This window comes from Colletes latitarsis, chromosome 8, assembly GCF_051014445.1.
Source record: "Colletes latitarsis isolate SP2378_abdomen chromosome 8, iyColLati1, whole genome shotgun sequence".
Classification (NCBI taxonomy): Eukaryota; Metazoa; Arthropoda; class Insecta; order Hymenoptera; family Colletidae; genus Colletes; species Colletes latitarsis.
The window spans coordinates 6,738,954-6,763,173 of NC_135141.1; the positions used below are offsets into that span (position 1 = coordinate 6,738,954).

At 45.5% G+C, this 24,220-nt stretch overlaps 1 protein-coding gene across 1 annotated transcript; it reads right to left on the reverse strand.

The window, feature by feature from the left end:
* Positions 1 to 2,781: 2,781 nt before the first annotated feature.
* LOC143344952 (uncharacterized) lies at positions 2,782 to 3,892 on the reverse strand (the record flags this gene model as incomplete). The annotated part of the gene is given in 3 exon segments (XM_076771603.1): positions 2,782 to 3,032; positions 3,035 to 3,595; positions 3,598 to 3,892. Coding segments are annotated over 3 exon segments (1,107 nt in total), but the record flags the coding sequence as incomplete, so codon positions are not given.
* Between the last annotated feature and the right edge of the window lie 20,328 nt (positions 3,893 to 24,220).

Below are 24,220 nucleotides of genomic sequence, written 5' to 3' on the forward strand. Positions count from 1 at the left end.
TTTTCCGGGGCCTAAAGAGTCGGAAGCTCGAAGCGACTGCGTTGCTTTGGGGCATTCGCGAATGCATAGCCGACAACGACACTTCGCTGCATTCTCGTGTTTTTTCCTAGGATTTTTGTTAGTTTTGTTGTTTTTATTATTATCATGATTATTATCGTTATCGTTGTTATCATTGTAATTAGTGTTATCATAGTGATGTCGTTTTGTTTGAATTGTTATAATGTCTCTACTACCAAACGACGAGCAATCTCTTTTTGCGGAAGACGACGAAGACGTTCACAAATGCGAATAGTCATCGGATGGTGGAAGTGCTTCGAATAGCGATTCTGAACCAGAGGTGTAGGATTGGGAATCCGACGAATCTGTTACGTCAGAATCTGAAGAAGATACTGTTCCAGAAAACAAAATTGTATTTGGACGTAACTGGCAGTACATTGCACCAAATATTCGCGTAAACGTTCACTTACAGAAAAATATGAACACGTAGAAACGGTGGATGAGTGTTTCAATTTATTTATGAATGCTGAAACCATCCATACAATCATTCTGTACACAAATAACAAGGCAAGGAAGAACATGCCGCCAAATAAACACTGGAAGCCAGTGGACCGCATAGAACTCGATACATTTTTTGGGCTTCTCCTACTTATTGGGCGGTTCAGAGAATCACGTGAACGCAAGCAGGACCTGTGAAAGACAAGCGATGCATTTTCTCGACAATTTTATACGGCAACAATGTCGCGTGATCGCTTCATAGATATACTAAGGTATGTTATTATTATTATTATTATATTTATTTATTATCCTGGTCGTTCGGTTCTGGATGGCTTTTGTTTACATGTTCACATACATCCACACTTACATTTACATTTTATTCAGGTATATTCGTTTTGAGATTCTGCCACATGAGAAGAAAGAAAATCAATGGATAAATTGGCACCTCTGAGGGATATTACAAATATGTTTGTACAAAACTGCAAGGACTCGTACGATGCAACAGCCGTTGGGTGCGTCGATGAACAACTAGTTACATTTCGTGGTCGTTGCTCGTTCAAAGTCTATATGCCAAGCAAACCAGGAAAATATGCCATCAAAATATGGACCCTTTACGATTCGAATACTTCTTATTGCTGCAACATGCAAGTATACCTGGGGAAACGAGGACAGGCCCCAGAAAAGCATCAAGGGCAACGGGTCGTCAAAGAAATGACAGATTTTTGGAGAAATTCTGGCCGCTGTGTAACAACAGATAATTTTTTCACGGATATGTGTTTGGCGGAGTATCTGCTAGAAAACAAACTTTTTTTGGTTGGAACAATTCGTAAAAATAGGCGGGACCTACCAAAAATATTAACACAAATACAAGATCGACATATATATTCTTCTCATTTACTATTTACACAAACAATGAGTTTAGTATCCTACATCCCGAAACCGCGAAAGTGCGTTGTTCTACTTTCAACACTATACCACGAATACAGTATATCTACAGCAGCAGAAAAGTTCAAACCGAAAATTATAAAATATTATAATTCCACAAAAAGTGGAGTAGATGTATTAGATAAATTAGTAAGGGAGTACTCTTGTAGGCGTTGCACCCGCCGTTGGCTACTATCATTATTTGGGCATTATATCGATATCGCTGCATACAATGCTTTTGTTGTATGGCATACGAAGTATCCAACATGGGAACTTAGACACTCCTCAAAAATGAGGAGAAAGTTATTTTTGCAAGAGTTAGCAAAAAAATTAACTGCTAACAATATTGATAGACGGGCGACTAAATCTGGAAATGAAGAAGGAGGGCTACAAGCCAATATTGTAATCGCGATAGAAGCGACGGGAAGAAAAATTGTAAAGAAAAACAAACAATTAGCAGGTCACAAACTTGGCAGATGTTGTTTCTGTATAGGGAACAACAACAAATATCACACTGTATGCGATTCCTGCAAAAAACATGTTTGTAAAAACCACTTTACCGAAAACCGCACACTTTTATGTAATACATGTAGTAGGTAATATAGATGTTGAATAAGCATAATTTTTTTATAATTCACAAATCGCAACCCTATTATTGTTTCGTATAAGTACACCAAATATCCAAACGTAATCCGAAACCCCTCCCACCACTCTGCATAGTATTTCGGCGAGGATCTCGAGCTCGAGCAACCGTCTCTACCTGAGTACCGTATCGTTGAGCGTCTCGAGCCACCGTGAATATGTATTAGTGAACTATCGGTGTGGGGTCTGCAAGGCCCCAGGCTCAGGACTCGAAGTCCCGTACTCGGAGGGATAATATTATAGTGTAATATGTGTATTTTTTTTAAACTTTAATTGTTAATAATAACGGTACAATGGCAGCTTGAAAATGGCATTTTGTGAATGCGCCGTGCAGCATACAGGTTTCAAAAATGATCTGAAACGAAAAAATTAAAATGAGTTCTTTAGTTTATGGATAAATGCTCAGCATGACGATCTTTTTTTATTAAAATTTGCAAAATTGCAAAAATGGCGAAGTTTTGAAGAAAAGAGGATTTTTTTTATGAACTATTGTTAATATCAGTGTTTTAAATAAAAAAATAAAAAATCGGAGCTCGTCATGCTGAGGCCAATTATTTATAGAATATTTTTGCCAAGTTTCATAAAGATCGCGTGATTAGTTTTTGAGCTTTGTTACACGGCGTGCGAAATTTTGCGTTTCAAAAAAAAGGCGTTTAAAGTTTGAGTAACAGAAAAATCGTGAAAAATTCGTAATTCATTTTAACTTACCGCAGTTTTTTACTAATCTGCAATTCCAGGGCCATAGAACAAATCTTTCTCTTCTTCGAAAAGTTGCAATGTAGCGATTTTTTCTTCTTTTAGAGAAGCGCGAGCCTCTTTTGTGTATTGAAGACTGCGACGCTCCTGCTGTTTAATACGGCGTTTATTTTCATTATCAGTAAATGTTTTGTTGTGCTGCCCAATTACTATATTGAGCTCTTGCATTGTTTGAAGGACAAACGAAAATCCTTCGTTGAATATGCCAGCAGCCAAAAAGCAGCTATTTCAATAATTTGTATGCCACAGTTGAGATGCTTAAGAGCTAAACGCCAAATGATGGTGTTAAAGCTCTCGTTAGCACTTTGTGTATGGTCACCTAAACATCTCTCCAACAAATCATCTCGTGACAATTCTTTATAAATTGGACGAATATGTTTCTGCACGTCTTCATTTAATGAAGGTGGATGGTCCAACTCTTGTCCCAAGGCTTGTGCAACGAGCCACTTACACCACGAATTGGCGCTGGGCGGACAGTCGTCGTGCTGCGGTTTTTCATCTGTTGAAGACAGATGATAAAATGTTGTCATTATCGCCTTTGTCATCTCAATAACAGAATCACTGTTACGCCTGATAGCGAGACCGTAGTATTTTGTTAATTTTTTTATTAACACATCGGTCAACTTTCCTTTTCCTCCTAATTTTGCAGTTTTCTTTATATTGCGCAACCGAGTACCCATCCTCTTTTCCACATGTCCAATGCATTCGTTCTTTTTAATTTTGAACTCATGACCATACGGTTCAATATTCAAAATTGCCTTGAACGTTTTAGCATCACGTCACCTATGTAATTACTGTAACGTATTCCGTGTAATTGTTCAGAGCGGAGAAACATTTTTACGACGGCATCTACTTCCATTTTACCCGAAGAGCCACTGTGATTCACTGTACAATGTCCATCTTCTTTATGTTCCAAATATTCGGGGTGCTTTTTATTATTTTTGAAATATGTACATGTCTGACAATAACTACTTTTTACCAATAAATCGATGACTTTCCCTGTGTTATAACCAATGAGCGTCGTTACACCGTAGAGTGAAGAAAATCCTCGTTTTTTCCAGGAACCATCTCCAGATATTTTAAGATTTAACAAGGGTTGTTAGATAACAAAGATAATTAGGATTATCATCTTGCACTTTTCGACTCATTTTCACGATAGAATACGCGGTATCTTGGGAGTTACTTCTATATTTCTACAATGTCTGAGCGTTCTGAACTGCTTCTTTCGTAAATGTTCCGCCCGGTCAGCTCAGGGGTTTTCGTTCGTTTATGAGGCCAGATGCGGAAACTTGACATTGTCGAAAAAGTCTTCGAATATTTCGCATCTGGCAAATTTCATCGTAAATCGTTTAAGCACTCTAGCAACCCGAAAGCGCAAGGCCCGAGTTAACCGACGAAGGGCTGTACTGTCCCGCGGGTGGCATAGACCTCTACAACGGCCATCGCCAACTCGTAGAACAATACAGCCATAAAACAGTTGCAACGCACGTGTAGCTACGCGTCTTAATCCGGAGTCCCTTTTTTTCCTCGGCAAAATTAATGGGGCCTTCGACTTGGGGAAAAAACCTCGGTCATCTTCGCCCAGGGTGACCTGGGACTTTCCTCCTCCACGATCGGGTGAGGGAGGAGTTTCCTGCCCAACGGGATAGGAAAATCGATCCTCCTTCCCCAAATCGATGGCCAATCGATAAACTCGCAAAGTCAGCGCGAATCGATTGACAAACCCCAAAAATCGCGTTTCGGAGGGGGTTCGCGCTACGGAGGAAACGGGCTCCGGAAACTTCGAACATTCGTTCAACATCCGAAGTGATGATTCAAAAATCTAAAATCGAATATCAATTTCGGAAAAATCATAGTCAAGTCTCATCGTAAAAATCACAGCTTCCGATTAATAGAACTAGTCGCTCAATATTAATTTGGCGAACGACGCTGGGACCAATACAACCGTTTACTTTATTTTGAAAATAAGGTACAAGGAAATCTCTGTGTAACTTTTTTATCTTATTCCTGAGGAAATTTAAGCAAAACTAAAAAAGTTGCTCAAAGATTTCATTTTACATGAGGTTCCCCCACTAAGGTACTGCACCACACATGCCCGTACGCATTACGAGAAGGGTGAGAAGCCGAGAAACAGGCAAACAGTTGGAGCCTTACAACCTCCCTCTGTTAACCTCTCCTACGACAGTCAAGACTTGCAGTCGTGGAAAAATCGAGAGTGATTCTTGCCTTCCCAAACTGCAATCAAACGTTTCCTGTTTTAAAGGAAGCGTGCACACATACAGTCCCCTAGCTTAGCTGCGTAACGCGGCGGCTGAATTCCCCGCTCTTGAGTGCGACAAGCACAAACAGGAGCGCGAGAACATTAAAACGAGACGGACAACGTGAACTAATGTTCCCACATATTTACGCCTAGTTTCATCTCTTTTGCTTCAGCACAGCATGACGCGAACCGCCAACCGACGCCAGCGGACAGTTTTTTCCGGCCAGACGACAGCCAGACGTTCTAGGCTTAGGAAGAAAAAAACGATATTAAGAGTCAGTGTTTGTAATTCGTACTGAAAAGAAAATAAACGACTTCGTCAACAATTCGACGAAGCGAAAAATAAATTCAACGTCCAATTATTACTTTTCCAACGTCCTCTTCCTCGTGATCCGGACCTCCGTTAGACGATGCATTCAAATAAAATATTTGAGCCCTTCCTATTCTAACAATGATAATAATAATTGTAGCAGTCAAATGTGGAGAATTACAGAGATTCAAGTGGAATACTTCATCTTATAAGATAAATGAAGCACTGAAATATGAAAGTGACGTAGATACTGTATGTTTAAATATGTTAAAAACTATTTAAAATCGCGTTAGTCTGAAATATTAAATTCTCGGCTGCGATTCCCGTATCCGTTTGTGTACGTGACACTGCGGAAGGTTAAGCGTTCGTCAGGTTCGTTGAACGTTCGGACGATTTAAAACCGCGGCCGTTTACGTGTTTTTGTACGCAGACCTCACGCGAAGATTCGCTTCGCACCGGTTTAAACGGTATCGTGACGTCAGCGTCGAGAGAGAGAACCGTAAGATATATTGAAAAGAGATCGACAGCTGAATTCGGCAGCGCCGCGTCGCGACGACAAGGCGCGACCGAGTCTTCGTCTGTCGATCCGCGACGATATTCGCAATTATTCACGAGCCGACTGCCAACGGGAGCGGATCCCAGAAGATATCGCTCCTCAAGTACGGACTCGCATATAACATTTGGACTTGTTTTACAAAGAATTCTCTCCGTTGCTGCGGTTAGAGTTTTCCCAGAACAATCTACCTGCGACAAAAGGGAGGTCGTAATACACGCTGCGCGTGGCGCGACCGCCTTCGCTAGGAAGGATTGTACGTTGCAGTCGTTGCCGCGACCGCGACGTAAGGGACTCAGGGTGCACCCACCCAGAATCCCTTTAAAGCTATACGGCTTTGGAGACTCCCAAAGGTCATACCGTTGAATCGGTACCGCCTCGTGGAGTGCTCTTCGTGCAAAGGTCGCTGAAAAACCCTCTCCAGAAACCCGTCGGTGTACGAGTCGACCGTACACCCTACGGAGGAGTTCGGGTTCAAGGTCGCCTCACCTTCCGTCACGCCGCCTACCACATACGGTCCCCGTGCAACACGGTCGCCGGGTAGGCTTTATAGTGCGGTTGGACCCGCGAGGGATTTTTTGCAAAGGACACTTTACTGTCACGGCCCCCGGCAGAAACGGTCGCCGTGCAGTAATTTTACAGTGTCGCAGGAAATCACCTCGCACGACGTTTCTACGTCACCCGCACGGAGAGCGTGCTCACGGGAACCATCCATTTGGAGCTTTACGACCTCCATTTGGTGACCCGACCGTGGCAAAATCGCCCCCGACGGTTCAGGGTAAAAGTCTCGCTGATAATTTCAATAAATAATTATCAGCGTGCAAGTACAAATCTACAGTCCACTGATCCATGCTAAACGACAGCTAATCTCTCCCTCCGAGCGCACCGATAGTCGTTAGGAGAGCGAGGCGAACAGCTGACGAGCGTGTGTTTACTATACGTGCACGCACGTAGTTAATTTTGATCAAACCTTTGTTACAGCAACCAAGGTCCAGCCTACCCGGGGCAACAATGGTGAAGCCAGCCCCCGGCTATAAAAAATATAATTATTTTTTATAATTTTATATTTTTTTATTTTTTTTATTTGTTTCAAATTTATTTTTTAAAATAAAAGGCTTGTCACAGAGCGACAAGCGAAAATACAAATAATAAAAACTTGTCATTCAACTTTCCCTAGTATTTCCCTCGTCCGAACCCCGGTTAGAACCCTTAGTTTCTAACACAGATTATAATCTAAATATGAACGGCGTCGACCTCGCTGACCAATATTTGTCATATTACTCAATATTGAAAAAAACAATTAAATAGCCGAAAAAGGTGATGTTATATCTCATCAGCTGCGGCCTATTCAATATATTCAAAGTTTATAATTTTTGTAATGATAACAAAATGAAATATAAAGATTTTTTACTGGCTGTGATGAAATTATGGACATCGGTAAAAAAATCAATAAACACGATTATGGATATTGAAGAAAGTATTCCAAATACAAGAAATTATATACGCATCGACCCACCATTTAGACTCTCGGGTAACATGAAACAGCATACCCTTGAATCAATAATAGGCAAAGGCAAAAAGAAAATCCTAACGAAAAAATGTAAAGTCTGCTTGTCCAGTGGGAAAAGGAGCGAAACTAGATATAGTTGCAAATTGTGCCAAACACCATTGCACAAAGGCGAATGCTTTACGAGATATCATACTCTAAATCATTACTCAAGTGTGTAAAATAAATAATAGTTAAAATGTAAAAAAGTCTGCATAATAAATAGATACATAAAAAATATATAGTAATATTTAATAATACCTTATGTAAATATAATACCAAATGCGAATTAAAAACGTGCATATATGCATCGCATAGTGTGTTTCTGGAGTTTCAAAACTGTGCGGGCCCTAGAAGTACGTTGAACGAACAGAGTGCGGTACGCAGTGTGTTAAAAATGTTTCCTTGCTATTAAAAAATGGCTGTATGGCAAAGGCTGTACAATTTTACGGTTCCTAGCACACATATGTATGTATATATGTATATGCTTCTTATGAGTAAAATATCCCATATATTTGAATAGAACATTATCTATTAATTTCATACATATGTTATTTACTGCCATGACCACTAATGTTAAAAGACTTTCGCGAACGGAAACGAACATGACCTTCTTAACAAGCCAATTTAAGTAATTATGACACGTTAATCGACGTGAGCGATTAAAGACTGAGGTAGGTGTCAATCGCCATGTGCGATTAACAGGATTAACAAGATTAGGCTAGAAATAGGCAAGCGGTGTGATATTGCAACGGTATCGTACCGCACGTCTCTATCCAGCGTTATTCACTTCAATTGTGATCGTCAATCGTCAAATCGATGCAACTGAAAATTTCTCCCAAAGAAAGACAGATTCGTTCAGAGGCTCGTACTGAACGGTTCAAAGTATAAAGTTAGTGCTTGTTATCAATAATCAATCACGTTTCAAGCAGTGTAGTCAAGTTTCAATCAGTGTTTAGTGCCAGTGTTTTTTCATCGAGGGATAACGCTGGATTTATATTGAGTTTGTATTAGTCAATTTTATATTACTATAATAAAATTATAGTATCTTAGTATTATAAATTTTTGTATTTAAATAAAGAGGATAAACAATACTTTTTAATCACGTTTATACTTTTTATTAACTTTTAATTTACTGGAAGTCACAAATTCTTTATTTAAATATATAAATTAAGACTCTAATTTATTTAATATAATGGAACATCATAAAGACGCGACCCCACATTATAAGAAGTGTTCTTATTATAATTGTAAAAATAATAATCGTGACAGTGTTCACAATATTCGTCTTTTTCTTCTCCTATGAATGACAATGAACGCTGTATAACGTGGTTAACAAATTGCAACTTGGACGACTGGGTGGAAATGACAAATACTGAATTAAAAAAAAAATTTATACGTAGTCACCATTTTTCTATTAATAATTTCCATCATTCTGGAAGATTAAAAAAGGATTCTGTTTGTTCCGTTCGGTCGGCTCGGGGTTTTCCGCTCGTTTATGGTGCCAGATGCGGAAACGTGACTTTGTCGAAAAGATCCTCAAATATTCCGCATCTGGCAAATTTCATCGTAAATCGTTCGAACACTTGGCGATTCGAAAGCGCTAGCCCCGAGTTGACCAACGAAGGGCTGTATTATCTCGCGGGTTGCACGGTCCTCTACAACGACCGTCGCCAACTCGTGGAACAATACAGCCATAAAACAGCTGCAACGCACGTGTAGCTACGTGTCTCAATCCGGAGTCCCGTTTCTTCCTCGGCGAAATTAACGGGGCCTTCGACTTGGGGAAAACCATGGTCACCCTCGTCCAGGATGACCTGGGACTTTCCTCCACCATGATCGCATGAGGGAGGAGTTTCCTGTCCAACGGGGCAGGAAAATCGATCCTCCACCCCCAAGTCGATAGCCAATCGATAAATTAGAAAAGTCAACGCGAATCGGTGCACCACCCTCAAAAATCGCGTTCGGAGGGGGTTCAAACCAAGGAGGGAACGGGCTCCGGAAACTAAGAGTCAGTCGTTGTCGTGCAACCATCGAATACGGACAAAAATAGTTCCATCGTTCCGGGAACAGTTACGACGTGTTATCGTTTCGGGAAAAATCGTTACATCAAAACAGTCGCTCAAAATTAATTTGGCGAGCGACGGCCAAGAAACCTGCGTACAGCGACGGTTAGAGGGCCTTACAACCCCTCGAGAATTTAGAACTAATTCACGCGGCTACCTGGCCAGTACCCGACGCGTCGGTACACTGTTCCTTATTTACATTCTATAGATAGCAATATTGGTAACGAGCCGGCCGTTTTGCCTCAAAAAGAAAATGCCATTTCTAGAATAGAAGAACGCGATGAAATACAGAAACTTGAGAATGAGTTAATGCAAGAGAAAAATAAGTCTAAGATTCTTTACTCGCAATTACGGACAAAGTGTAAAGTAGTAGATAGATTAACGGAAAAAGTTTCTTTAGGCAATATCAGTGATGCATGTCCGAAGAAAGCTATCGCGCGTAAAGTTCGAGGTTTTATTTTAACATTTATTTTAATGCAATTATTCCCCTCAAGAAGGGAAGCATACAGTAAAAAACAACAGCGTTTATGTTTAACACTGCATTATACTTCGCCCTTGCTGTATAATAAAATGCGCGACGTTCTCAAGTTTCACCTTCCAAGTCCGGTCACAACCATTCATTCGTTCGGTAAAATCGACATTTGATCGGAATTGTGTTTTACTATTTGATGAAATGGCAATTAAAAAGTGATTTAGTTTCTATCCAAGTAGACAAATCATTGAGAGTTTCGAAGATTTAAGTTTCTTGGGTAGAAGCACGGCAATGGGGACGCAGGTACTCGTTTTTATGATAAGAGGTTTATTCAGGAATTGGAAACAACCGCTTGTATTCTTAGTTTCAGAGAATGGTATCAAATCGAAACAATTATCAGGATTATTAGATGCTACTTTAGACGCTTTATATAATGTAGATTTGATAGTCAGAGAATGTAGAAAATCCTTTTTTTATTCGAAATGGCCGCAAAATTTATTTCTTATTTGATTATTTACACTTATTTAAGAGCATCAGGAATAATTTATTAAAGCACGATTTTTTAATTGATGGTCATAGAGTAGCCTGGTGCGATGTTATATCTGTATGGAATGTAGAACGCGATAAAGGCACAAGAGCGGCTTACAAATTAAGCGATCAACATGTCAGGTCAAATTCTTTTGATAAAATGAAATGTAAGCTCGCTTTGCAGGTATTTAGTGAAAGAGTTTCTTCTGCTTTGTTTACTGCTTGCACTACAAAATGTATAAAATCAAGTACCGTGCAGAATACAGCATGCTCCTTTCAAACTCTGAATGATTTATTTGATAATTTGAACAGCAGATGTGCTCGCGATCCTAATCCAAACAAGTGCGCTATTTCTGATTTATTTCCTGATATCGAAAGCAACTTGCAAACACAATCAAATAACATATTCAATTGGTATGTTATCGCGGGTAATGAACTTAAAACTCCGCCTTGTTTCTTTGGATTGCGACAGTCAGTAAATGCTACTGTGCAACTTTGGCACGACTTACAGAGAGAGGGTGCCATGTTTTTGATGACCTCTCGATTGAATATGGATGTTATAGAAAATTTCTTTTTGATTCTTCGAGTGCACGGTGGCACTTACAACCGAAATCCATCTGTGAAAGCGGTGCGTCTTGCTATCAGGAAGAATATAATGTTAAATTTGACCAGTAGTTCTCTAAATAGTAATTGTCTGCCTGATGAAGACGCAACGCTTTTAGAAGAAAATGTTGCTATAGCACAATATGCTTTAGCATCATCAAACAATGATGTTTTATTTAATAATGTAGAAATAGTGGACAATGATGTTGAGAATGATGACATACAAGTTAGAAATTCATAACGAATTGGAATCATTGTCGACATCAGTATGCTCTTTAGAATCTTGTGCAATAGAATACTTTGCACGATATATTGCCAAAAAAGCACGGAAAAATCGCGATGTAACATGTGTTATAATGATTTAACAGACAACAGCAGAGAATTTCAACGAAACGATGAACTACTAATATCCTTTCGCGCGTTTATTGTAAGTGAAAATGTCGGGTTTAGTCATTTATTAATACCATCACTCGAATTTTCAAATATTTTTAAAATTATTAATGCTGTATTTGATCACTTTTATCCAGCATTGCGCAGCGACACATTCATTTTGGATAAACTATTTCGGATTATATCTGATGCTGTACATCAAGAATATTTAAAGTGGTTTATAGAAACTGAATGTGCTACACATCGAAAGGATTTAGTTTATTTTACAATGATTACGAAGACACATAAAGATACAGTGTGGTTAGGTCAGGAACTGAGATTCTCTGTTAATAGAAATTCTCATATTTCCAGACTACGTACTTTGTAAAATTTGTAAACGTACTTTTTTTAGATAAATGTATTCCCTAGCAAAGTAGACTATTTAATGTATTTATATATATATATAGATAGATCGAGTTAATTCGATTTATTTTAACCCGTAATTAGCCGTTAATCCGCTTTGTTTTCAATACACGCGACCGACCAGAATATTCTAGGTTGATGCGTCCGCGGTTCGAAACATAAGGCAGCAGAAAAACTCTCGCTCCTTGAGTTTTTCTGTAAGTCACGCGAGCATTACAGTAACGTTCGATTTCGAACTTTTCGGTTAAACGCTCGACCATAGAGAAGGTACGACAATTACATATTAGATAAAGACGGACGAGAGCCACGACGACAGCGCCGCGCGTCGGAGGATTCCCCCTCTCTCGCGCGTACTTTTCGGCTGCTCGTGCTCGTCCGTCACTTGCAAACGAGAGCCTGCCAAGCGCGGATCGATAACCGATCACGCTTCACTTAATTCACAAAATTCCGAATTGCTTCGAGTTATTCGAGCATTCGTTGAAGAATCATAAGGCCCTCGCAATATCCGAATTGCTTCGAGTTATTCGAGCATTCGGGAAAATTAAGAAAAACATAAAGAAAATTCTCGGGTTCTAGCGGTTGATTCCCACGCAACGTTGAAAGTTCGAGTTATTCGAACTTTCACAACGCGGGCAACCGACGTATAGCCGCAGCTTTACGGGATTAGCTTGCGTAAGCAAACTGCCCCCAGTAAACTGCGTGTAATTCCGGTTGTTGAATCAAACCAGTTAATCGATTCGGTCGTGAGTACGACCCGGTTAAAGACTGCGGGAAACTCTTTGGTATCATCGAGTTCCCGAATTTTCCGCGTATTGCTGCAAACAGCGGTCGTGCGAGAGGTATCGAGGTTAAGACTCGATCCACCCTTGATTTGATCGAACGGCCTTACACCCACCTAAAGGGGCCTTATTGGCACAAATACCCTGGGTGGACTTGCCGCCTTCTAGTCGGAGCGTGGGACGAGTTACTCGAAGCCCAGCTTCCGGCGAATGCCAGAAGTAGAACGCGACTCACAAGGCGTCATGGTGTCAGTCTCAATAGTAAGACGTCCTATACGCCATTGAAAGACTGCACCACATCGTGTTCCGAACACACGCATACGAAGACGGTAAGGGGCCGAGGACCGGGTGACGGTTGGAGCCTTACAACCTCCCTCTTGGCACCCTCTCCTGCGACAATCAAGTGTTGCTGTCGAACAGAAAAAACCGAGACGAATTTCCATAATTGGAAGAAAGCGAGCGATTCCCGATTTAAAGGGAACGCTCACACACATACAGTCCACTAGCTTAGCTGCGTATCGCGGCGGCAGAGATTCCCGCTCCTAGGTGCGACAAGTACAAACCAGGAGCGTACGGAAAAGAGAAAGACAAACGACGTGACTCACGTCGATAGGTATTTAACGCCTAGTCGTGTCTCTTTCTGTTTCAGGGTATCAACGCAGGCCGGATAACAACATAGTCTGGCAGAAGCAGACGTCGGCCTACAATTATCCGGAACCTATAAAGCTATAAAGAAAAAACAAAGACTGAAATAAAAGGCTTATCCGTGCATTCGGATAAGCGAAAATCATACTTTATTGTACCGCTTATTTTCCGTCTGTTCCTTCCCTCGAGATCCGGACCACCGTTAGGCGAGGCGTTTTCAAACCTCCTCCCCTTAACACAGGGCAAGAATTGATATTAATAATTGTCGTTCCTAATGTTTTGACATGACCTTCGGTAATACCGCATAATTTAATTATTTCGGCCGGATCGATGGCAATTCCCTTTTTCAATGTGTTTGCTTTTATTAGATTCAGTTTCGCGCCGGTGTCGATCATGAAGGTAGCAGCGTTGTTTAATTCTGGTGCGGGAATTAAAACTTGTGGTACCGTGGAATATTTTAATGTTCTGATACCGGCGACTATGTAACTTCTGTCGTTATTGGCCTTATTACTTTAAAATTTGCCTCCTCCCGTCGCTGGCCTGAAGTCGAGGGGAGGGGTTGTCCGTTTCCCGAATTCCGCGCGTTAAATTCTCTTTTCCTACGTTCATGAATATCGTGCCCAGGGTTTTTACAGTAGTTGCAGAAGCGTGAATTAAAATCATTGCGCCTTGGACCAGAGTTGCGTATGGGCGAAACTATGTTGCGACCGGATGTTTCGTATCTCTGAGATAACGATTCTCGTGGCGCGGGAGCCTGATAACGCGTACGCTCTGTGTTAGGGTACGACCAAATATTCTGTCGCGGAGAAATATTATTTGCACGTATCGGGTGACTATTTATTTCGCGCCTACCTTCCGAAAATTGTACACGTTTAGGTGGCTCGTAGCGAATTCTATCCAATTCGTATTGTTTGAAAGCTTCTATGGCTGCTTCATAAGCTGAGCCTAATGTAGAGTGTGGTCGAGATTTTACGTCGATTCGCAGAACAGGAATTAGCCCGCTTACAAAACTATCATGGGTTAGGCGATTTACTTCTATCGGGTCAGGATTGCTTCTTTCACAGTCGAGAATCGCGGTTCTCAAATCTTTAACCCTACCTATATAGTCCAAAATATGTTCTGATGGTCCCTGATAAACGTTTCCCAATTCTCCTCGGTAATGATCTATTGTTTTATTTAACCCGAAAACGTCTTGTAGTCGATTACATAATTGCGAAATATTCCGACAGCCCTCATCTTCTACGGCGGTGTAAGCTCGTCCGCGTAATTTGTTAATAACTAATTTCGTTAAGGTGCCTTCTACGTGAGGTGGTACGATGTCTCGCGCGCGATGACAAGCACGATTAAAAGAAAATATAGGTGTATTGCAACCGTCGAATATTGGCACTGATTCGACTGCTTCCTTTAGTGAATAATTTACAGGCTCTGAGCTATCTAGGTTTGATCTAGTTTGCGGCATGTCTTCCATGACTCTTTCTTCCCGAACTTCGCGTAATCGATCGATCTCGCACCTAGCCTCGTTCCGCGCGGATTCTCCATGTCGAAGCCCAAAGGATTTGCATTAGCGTCCTTTAATTCAGAATTTAATCTTTCAAATTCTATTTTTAATTCCGCGGCCTCTTGTATTTCGCGACGCTGTGCTTCTAATGCTTTATCTTTCTTTCGTAATCGCTTTTCTTTTTCAGCTAATTGTTTTTGTAAAGCTATTAATTCAGCTTCTGAAACTAACGATTGGGGACTTGCTACCCCTTTTGAACGCGTATTCATGCTATCTTTACTGCTCATGTTTGCGATGTAATAATTAAAATTAAAATTCTAGAAACGCTTGTCCCTAGCCTAAACGTCCTTCTACTGTTTCCGACCGGACCACTCGAACATCACACCGCTGCCACCAAAAATATCTCGCGTCCCGGGTTTTCGTCGCGGTAAAAATAAAAGGAAATCACCACGAGTCCGGTTCGTAACGTTTTGAGTAGTCTTTTTGGTTCACGAGGCACTTTCGTCCACTTCTAACCGGGAATTAACGCACGGTAACAATTCGAGTTTACAAAGGGAGGGACTCACCGTTTGATGTTAACTTGCCGGTATCGATGGTTGATAGAACGGCTTGCAACAGCTGGTGATGAAGCGTGCTGTCGGTAAGGTGCCGACCGAAGAGGTAGCGCTGCCTTCGTGTTCTATTCCAGTTCTGGCATGGAAAGGTTGTCCTGTCGCAGGCGAGGGTCGGTTACGGCTGCTGCCGTCTGGTGCGCTGCCTGGATAGCTGGCGTCGGTACGGCGAAGCTCTGCCACGGCTTTACCCCGTATTCCTTGATGGTGGTTAATAAAGTTACGCCTGCGATGACCGGGTATTGGATCTTCACAATGGATGTTACGACAGGAACCCCGCGAATCCCTAACGGGTTCTTTCCGCGACCGCTGGTTCATATAGCTCCGCGAATAATTTACGTAACTGGATTTTACGCCCCGCACGTCGTGTCTTTGGCATTGAGGCTCTTTGATATTGTATTAACAAGTTATCAACAAATTTACGCGACCAACAAAAATAGTCGTCTGGAAAGTCTCTCAATCTCGTATAATTCTCAGTGAAACCCCGTGCCTATGGTGGGCACTGATAGATCTCTTTTGAACTATTCCGATTTCAAGAGGAATGACGGATAAATTCTCCACGCTGTCCCGTGCCTCTGGTGGACACAGATAGACAGGTCTTGAATTAGGATTTGGTACGAGTTTTAAAGGCGGAAATGGGGTTTCCACATAATCCCGTGCCTCTGGTGGGCACAGATAGATAATGCTTGAACCGAAATAGGAATATTAGGTATAGGTGTGGTCGTATTTTAGGAATACACAGCCGAGTTACTTATATATTCAACTTTGATTTTGATTCGGATTAAACTCAATGCCGAAGATTCAAGTATTTGACTTTCTATTTTTAAACTTGTTCGAAAGCGAAGTTTTAATTATTTATAAGCGATGTAGAATCGTTGAGGTTTATAAGAATTGTGAACGTTTAGTCTTAAAATGTAGTTTATTACTTATTACAATAGGAGATCCCTTGCTCGGGCCGTGAAGTAGTTAATTAATAATTGACGCGAGAAATTGACATACCGACTAACTGTACTGAACAATGACCTTACTAGCTTCCTGCTTGCTATCTTGCCCACGGGTTGCTAACTAGTTTACTGCTTGCTTACTAGCTTGCTGCTTGCTTTCCAGCTTAATGCTTACTCACTAGCATTCTACTTTCTTACTAGCTTCCTGCTTGCTATCTTGCCCACGGGTTGCTAACTAGTTTACTGCTCGCTTTCTAGCTCACTGCTTGCTTACTAGCTTACTGCTTGCTTACTAGCTTGCTGCTTGCTTTCTAGCTTACTTCTTTTTACTAGCTAACCGCTTTCATACTAGCCTGTTGCTTGCTTACTAGCTTACTGCTTCCTTACTAGCTTCCTGCTCGCTTTCTAGCTTACTGCTAGCTTACTAGCTTGCTGCTTGCTTTCTAGCTTACTGCACGATCTCTAGCTTACTGCTGCCCTACTAGCTCCCTGCTTGCTGACTATCTCACTGCTTACTTACTAGATTACTGCTTGCTTTGTATCTTACAGCTAGCTTACACGCTTACTGCTTGCCTACTATCTTGCTGCTCGCACCCTAGCTTGTTGCGTCCTTACTAGCTTCCTGCTTGCTTACTAGCTCACTGCTTGCATGCTAGATTACTGTTTGCTTACTACCTTAATGCTTGCTTTCTGGCTAATAGCTTGCTTACTAGCATACTACTTTCTTACTAGCTACTTGCATTCTTACTAGACTGCTGCATGCTTACTGGATTACTTGTTACTTACTAGGTTACTGGCTGCTTACTAGCATACTGCTTCCTTACTAGCCTCCTGCACGCCTACTAGCATACTACTTTCTTACTAGCAACTTGCATTCTTACTAGACTGCTGCATGCTTACTAGATTACTTGTTGCTTACTAGGTTACTGGCTGCTTACTAGCATACTGCTTCCTTACTAACCTCCTGCACGCTTGCTAGCTTACTACTTGCTTACTAGCTAACTGCTTTCTTACTAGCTAACTGCTTTCTTACTAGCTAATTGCTTCCTTACTAGCCTGCTGCTTGCTTTCCAGCATAATACTTGCTTACTAGCTTGCTTCTTCGTTACTAACTTACTGCTTTCTTACTAGCTACCAGCTCTCTAACTAGCCTGCTGCTTGCTTACTAGCTTACTTGTTGCTTACTAGCTTACTACTTGCTTGCTAGCATGCTAGTTCCTTACTAGCTTACTGCTTCTTTACCAGCTATCTGCTTTCTGACTAGCCGACTGCTCGCTTACAATCTGAACGTTTACTTACTAGCTGACTGCTTGCTTAATAGCTTACTGCTTCCTTACTAGATCCCTGCTTGCTTACTAGCTTACTACTTGCATAGTACCTAACTGCATTCTTCCTACATTCGTGCTTTGTTCTTAAAATACTGTTTTCTTATTAGCCAGCTGCTTGCTTACTAGCTCCCTGCTTGCTTGCTAGCTTGCTGCCTGCTTTCGAGCTTATTGCTGGCTTACTTGCGTACTGATTTCTTACCAGCTTATTGCATTCTTTCTAGCTAAGTGCTTCCTTACTAGCCTGCTGCTTGCTTACTAGCTTTCTTGCTTCTTACTAGCATACTGCTTCCTTACTAGCCTTTTTTTTTCGTAGGGAAAATCTTCGTAAGACTCCCTCTCACCTCTTTGGGGTGAGGCAGGAGAGGTGTGTGGGATTCCCCGCGCCCATGGGAAGACTGGCGCGTGACCGACCCTATAAAAACCTCACGGTGACCCTTCCGCACGATTTGGGAGGATACCAGGAATCGCTCGATGCATACTTCCAGTAGCCTCCCCGTGCCTGCGCTGTGCACCCATCCACGGAGGGACAAAAGGTTTCTCCCGGCAGACACACTGTCTCAATGCGGCAGGACGAGACCACTCCGTCCCGCCGCCATCCGTCTCAGGGCTGCGGTCAGTGGCGGCGGCGAGCCCCAACTCGCAACCGCACGCACCTCCACTTGTATCCCTCGGCGGTTGGTGGTTCATGGCCACACCATGCCACCGAGGGTGCCTTCCGATGCGTCGGGCCGGAATTGGGGTGACACTTCCACCCCCATCCGATCCGGCTCTACACCTCGTTCCTGGAGGAGGCTCCCTTTAGGAACCCCCTCCCAGCCAGGGTCATCCATCACGCCGCGGGGGCCGCCCACGATGCCCGGCGCCTGGACGACGCCCTCCTGCCACCACTCGTGCGCGAGCCTCATCTCGCCGCTGAAGCTCGCGTTCCCTACCGGCGGCCTCCTTCTGCAACATTACGCTCTCGCATATGGAGGCCACGATCCTCCACTTCCCCTCACTACAGTTCATGGCGCGCACCATGTCCGGCAGCGAGACATCCCGCCCGATGACGCTGACCAGGACACGGCGCTCCCCGTCCCGCGCAGGGCACACCTCGAGGGTATGTTCAGCCGTGTCCTGCTCAGCGTCACAATGGCAGCAGCGCGCCGTCGGCTCCTTCCCTATCCGACACAGGTATCTCCCGAAGCTGCCATGTCCGGTGAACACCTGTGCCATCCGGTAAGTGAGGCTTCCAAGGCCTCTGTCCAGCCACTTACTTAGAAGTGGCCGAACAGCCCCGTCTGTCCGGTGCCCCGCGGTTGGCAGAGCCAACCGCTCCTGCCACGCCAGCATCACGAACTGTCGGGCCTGGCGCTTCAAATCGCCCCAAGCGCGACGGCCGACGCTATGACGATCTCCGCAAGAACCGTCTCCGCCTCATGCGACACGGTGCGGTACCCGCGGACGACCCTCTGCGCCATCCACCTCTGCACCCGACGCAGCATCGTCATGTTGCACCGTGAGGCCGCCAGGTCGTGCGCCCTGACGGGAGCCCCGTAAAGGACTACCGACTGCACCATTGCCATATAGAGATGGCGATCTCGGCCCGCCGTGCCCACCAGGTTGAGTAGGATTCGGCCTAAAGCCGCGACCATCCTCTCCAACCGGGGGACCAGGCAGCGAAAATGCTCCTCGAAGCGCCAGTGGCTATCGAGGATCAACCCCAGATACCTCATGTGGTGCTCACCTCGATATCAGCCCCACCCACCTGCATCGGGGGGGGGGGGCGGATCCTGCCGAGGTGAATGGAACGCTATCACCTCGGTCTTATGGACCGCCACCTTTATCCCCATCCCCCTGATCCGGCCGACGACGCGCTGCGCCCCCATCTCCGCGAGGCGCTTGGCCCTCCCCCCCGTGCGCCCCGACGACCAGCACCAATGTGTCATCTGCATAACACATGGCGCTGACGCCGTCAGGGAGGTCGGCCCGCAACACCTTATCGTACGCGACGTTCCACAGGAGTGGCCCGAGGACCGACCCCTGCGGAACACCGCAGTACACTTCTCTCCGCATATCTCGATCTTGGCCCGGATACTCGATCCACCTCCCGTGGAGATAATCTCCGACAACTGCCCTGAAATAAGGTGGGGCCCGATGATCTTCGAGCCCCCTCCTTATCTCTTCCCAGGGAAGGGTGTTATAGGCGTTGGCAATATCCAAGGATACAGCCAAAGCCACCCCTCCCCGGGAGACGGCCGACTCCGAGAGGGCCCTGACGCGACCTAACGCATCGATCGTCGATCGACCCTCACGGAAACCGTACTGGCAGTCGGCCAGTGCTCGACGAGGCGGACAGCAATCACGCGCTCGAAGAGCTTGCCCACCTCGTCGAGGAGACAGATGGGCCGGTATGCGGAGGGAGACTCTGCTGGCCGACCCGTCTTCCGGAGGAGGACCATCCTCGCCACTTTCCAACTAGGAGGGAATCGCCCGTCCCTCAGGCATCGGTCAAACAACCGCCTGAGGTCGGCCCCATGGACGCCCTGGGTCAAAACCCAAACCAGACCGGGCACACCATCCGGCCCGGGGCCGTGTTCCGCGCCCCGTGCCGTTTGATGGTTGTGGCCAGCTCCCCCTGCGTGACCCCCAGCACGGCCACCGACTCAATTGGGAAAGGCGACACCGCCGGAGGATGTGATCCTCCCTCCCCAAATGGAAAGAGAGTATTGACCACGTGATCCTCCCTCCCCAATTGGAAAGAGAGTATTGATCACGCCCTCCAGCAGCCGGGGGTCAAGACCCTCGGTGACAGGGGGCGCCCACGGGCGGAGCTTATTTAGCACCACCTTATACGGGCGCCCCCAAGGATCGTCATCGAGGGTCTGGAGGAGCTCCTTCCATGCCCTGGTTTTGGTCCGTTGGATGGCGACCTGCAGAGCAACACGAGCCGTACGGTATGACTCATACAGGTCATCTGCCCTCGCTCGTGCCACGCTATCGTCTCTTCGGAGACGACGGCGCGCGTGGTTGTACTGGCGTCGAGCGCGCACACTCGCGACGCGCAATTCTGCGATCGCGGCCGACCACCAGTACACTGCCCGACGAGGAGTAGCCTGCCCGACCCAGGGCATCGTCGCGTCGCAAATATTTGCGACTAATCCCCCGAGCCGAACGACCTCCTTCTCTATGCTCGGCAACTCGGCCGCCCCCTGCGGCCAAGTTGCAGCGAGAGCAGCTGCCATCATAGCGTCCTTGCCCAGGCGTCGAAGTGCCCAGCGCCGCGGTGGGGCGCCAGCCAGCCGGTAGTGTCGGGATGTACATCCGGGGGCAGAGACCTGCATCCGAATATACTTGTGGTCCGAGGGGGATCTTCCCCCCCCCCCCAACCACCTGCCATCCCGACACCATGCGCACGGCGTTGGGGGTCCCGAATCCAACATCCACGATGGACCCCCCATATCGCCGCTCGCACGAGTGCTCCGACCCCCGGTTCTGTAACCGAAGGTCGAGCCCGGCCGCCTAGTCGCCAGGATCTCGCCGCGAACAGAGGTCCTGGCGAATGCCCACGCCACCGACTTGGCGTTAAAATCCCCCAGGACCATCACCGGCCGGGCCGCGCATCGCTGCACGCATGCCGCGACCTCGGTCAGGTACTGCTCGAACGCGGCGTGACCGCTGCGGGGCGAAATGTAGCACCCCACCACGGCGACTCCACCTCAGTCCACGGCGACGAATCCCCGACCGCGCTCCAGGATGGAGAAGGGCGGGGTCCTGTCGACTCCTACCAATACCGCCGCCACCAAGCCGTCCGCGTCCCACACCCAATGAGGGTGATCAAGGACGCGGTACCCCCACTCCGCGAGGACTGGGGACATCATGTCCTGTGCCGCGCGGCAGTGGTTGAGGTTTGCCTGGTGGAGGAGATGGGGCAGCACTTTTTGCGCCCCATCCTGTGGTCGGCCGGCCTCCCCAAGTCCGCACATAGCGGACAGTGGGGGGCCGCCGAGCACTGGCTCGCCGGGTGGCCATTCGCTCTGCAGCGGTAACATTGACCCCTGCGGTCCACTGGCGAGGTGCACTACTGCCACACGTGCCCCAACTCGAGACAGCGGTGACACTGTATTGGGCGCGGCGCGAGTATCTCCACTCGCGCTGAAATCCAACCAACCAACACCCTCACGGATTCCGCAAACTCGCGGGAAGCGGAGATAGGGCACCGAGCCCACACCGACCCCAGACCGGAAGGAGACCTGCGGATCTCCCCGACCCGCACGCCTCCTCTGGGGCAGTCCCCCGCCATAGCTAGGGCACGAGACACATCCTGCGCTGTGAACGAATCGTCCAGCCCCCAAACGCGCATCTCCGTGCGCTTCGTGGGTCTGGCGACCCGGACAACCCGCACGTCCAGCTGCTCTCGGACCCTCTGGGCGAGTCGGCCCGCCTTCTTCCCGCCCTACGGTCCGGGAATCTCCAGCAGGAGGCCCCCGGTCACGGCCCTCTTCTTCCATACCGGAGTGTTGCTTGCTTACAAGCTTACTGCTTGCTTACTAGCTTACTGCTAGCTTACTCGATTACAGCTTGCTTACTAGCCTGCTGCTTGCTTCCTAGCTTAGTGCTTCCGTACTAGCTTACTGATTGCTTACTAGATAACTGCTTTCTTACTAGCCGGCTCCTTGCTTTCTAGCTAACTGCTGGCTCACTACCTTGCTGCTTGCTCTCTAGCATACAGCTTGCTGAATGGCATACGGCTTTCTTACTAGCTAACTGCTTTCTTACTAGCGTACTGCTTGCTTACTAGCTTAGTGCTAGCTTACTCGCTGCCTGCTTGCTTGCTAGCTTGCAGCTTGCTTTCGAGCTTACAGCTTGCTTACTAGGTTTCTGCTTGTTCCATAGCTTGCTGCTTGCATTCTAGCTTATGACATGCTTACTAGCGTACTGCTTTCTAACCAGCTAACTGCTTCCTTACAAGCTTCCTGCTTGCTTACTATGTTGTTGCTTATTAGCTTACTGCTCGCTTACTAGCTAACTGCTTTCCTAGTAGCCTGCTCCATGCTTCCTAGCTTATTGCTTGCTCACTAGCTTGCTGCTTGCTTTCTAGCATACTGCGTGCTGACTAGCATACCGCTTTCATACTAGCTAACTGTCATCTTATTAGCTTACTGCTTGCTTACGAGCATACTGCTTCCTTACTAGATTCCTCCTCGCTTACTATCCCACTGCCTGCATACTAGCTTATTCTTTGCTTACATTCTAGTTGCTTTCATGCCAGCCTACTGCTTACTTACTAGCCTACTGCATTCTTACTAGCTAGCAGCTTTCTCACTAGCCTGCTTCTTTCTTACTAGCTCACTACCTTTTTAAAAGCTACCTGCGTTCTTACCAGCTTACTGCTTGCTTACATGCTTACTGCATGCTTACTAGCCTGCTGCTTGCTTACTAGCTTACTGCATGCTTACTACCTAACAGCTTTCTTACAACACTCCTGCTTTCTTCTTAACTTACTGCTTCCTTACTAGCTCACTGCTTCCTTACTAGCTACCTGCTCGCACACAAGCCAACTGCTTGCACAGTCTGTTACTGCTTGCTTACTACATAATTGCTTTCATACTAGCTCACTGCTAGTTTACCATCGTACTGGTCGCTTACTAGCTTATTGCTTTCTTACTAGCCTGCTGCACGCTTACTAGCTTACCTGTTTTATACTAGCTTACTGCTTGCCTACTAGCATACTGCGTCCTTACTAGCTCCCTGCTCGCTTACTAGCTCACTGCTTGCTTACACTCTCACTGCTTGCTTACAAGCATACTGCCTGCTTACTAGCTTACTACTAGATCAATGGCTTACTGCTTTCTTAATAGCCTGCTGCTTGCTTTCTAGCTTACTGCTTGCTTACTAGCTTGCTGCTAGCTTACTCGCTTACACTTTGCTATCTAGCTTCCTCCCCGCATACTTGCTCACGGCATGCTTACAAGCACACTGCCTGCTTACTAGCCTACTACTTGCTTGCAAGCTTACTGGTTGCTTACTAGCTTACTGCATCCTTAATACCTTACTGCTTGCTTAGTAGCTACCTGCTTTCTTCCTACCCTGCTGCTTGCTTTGCAGCTTACTGCTTGCTTGCAAAGTTGCTGCTTGCTTCTAGCATACTGCTTGCATACTATCATATCGCGTCCTTACTAGGTTCCTCCACGCTTACTAGCTCACTACTTGCATACTAGCTTGCTGCTTGCTTACTAGCATACTGATTCAAAGCTAGCTCCCTCCTAGCTTACTAGCTCGCTGCATGTTTACTAGCTCACTGCTAGCTTACTAGCTTACTTCTCGCTTACAGGCTCACTGCTTGCTTACTAGCTTACTGCTAGCTTACTCGCTTACTGCTCGCTTACTAGCCTGCTGATTGCTTTCAACCTTAGTCCTACCTTACTAGTTTACTGCTTGCTTACTAGATAACTGCTTTCATACTAGCCTGCTCCTCGCTTACTAGCT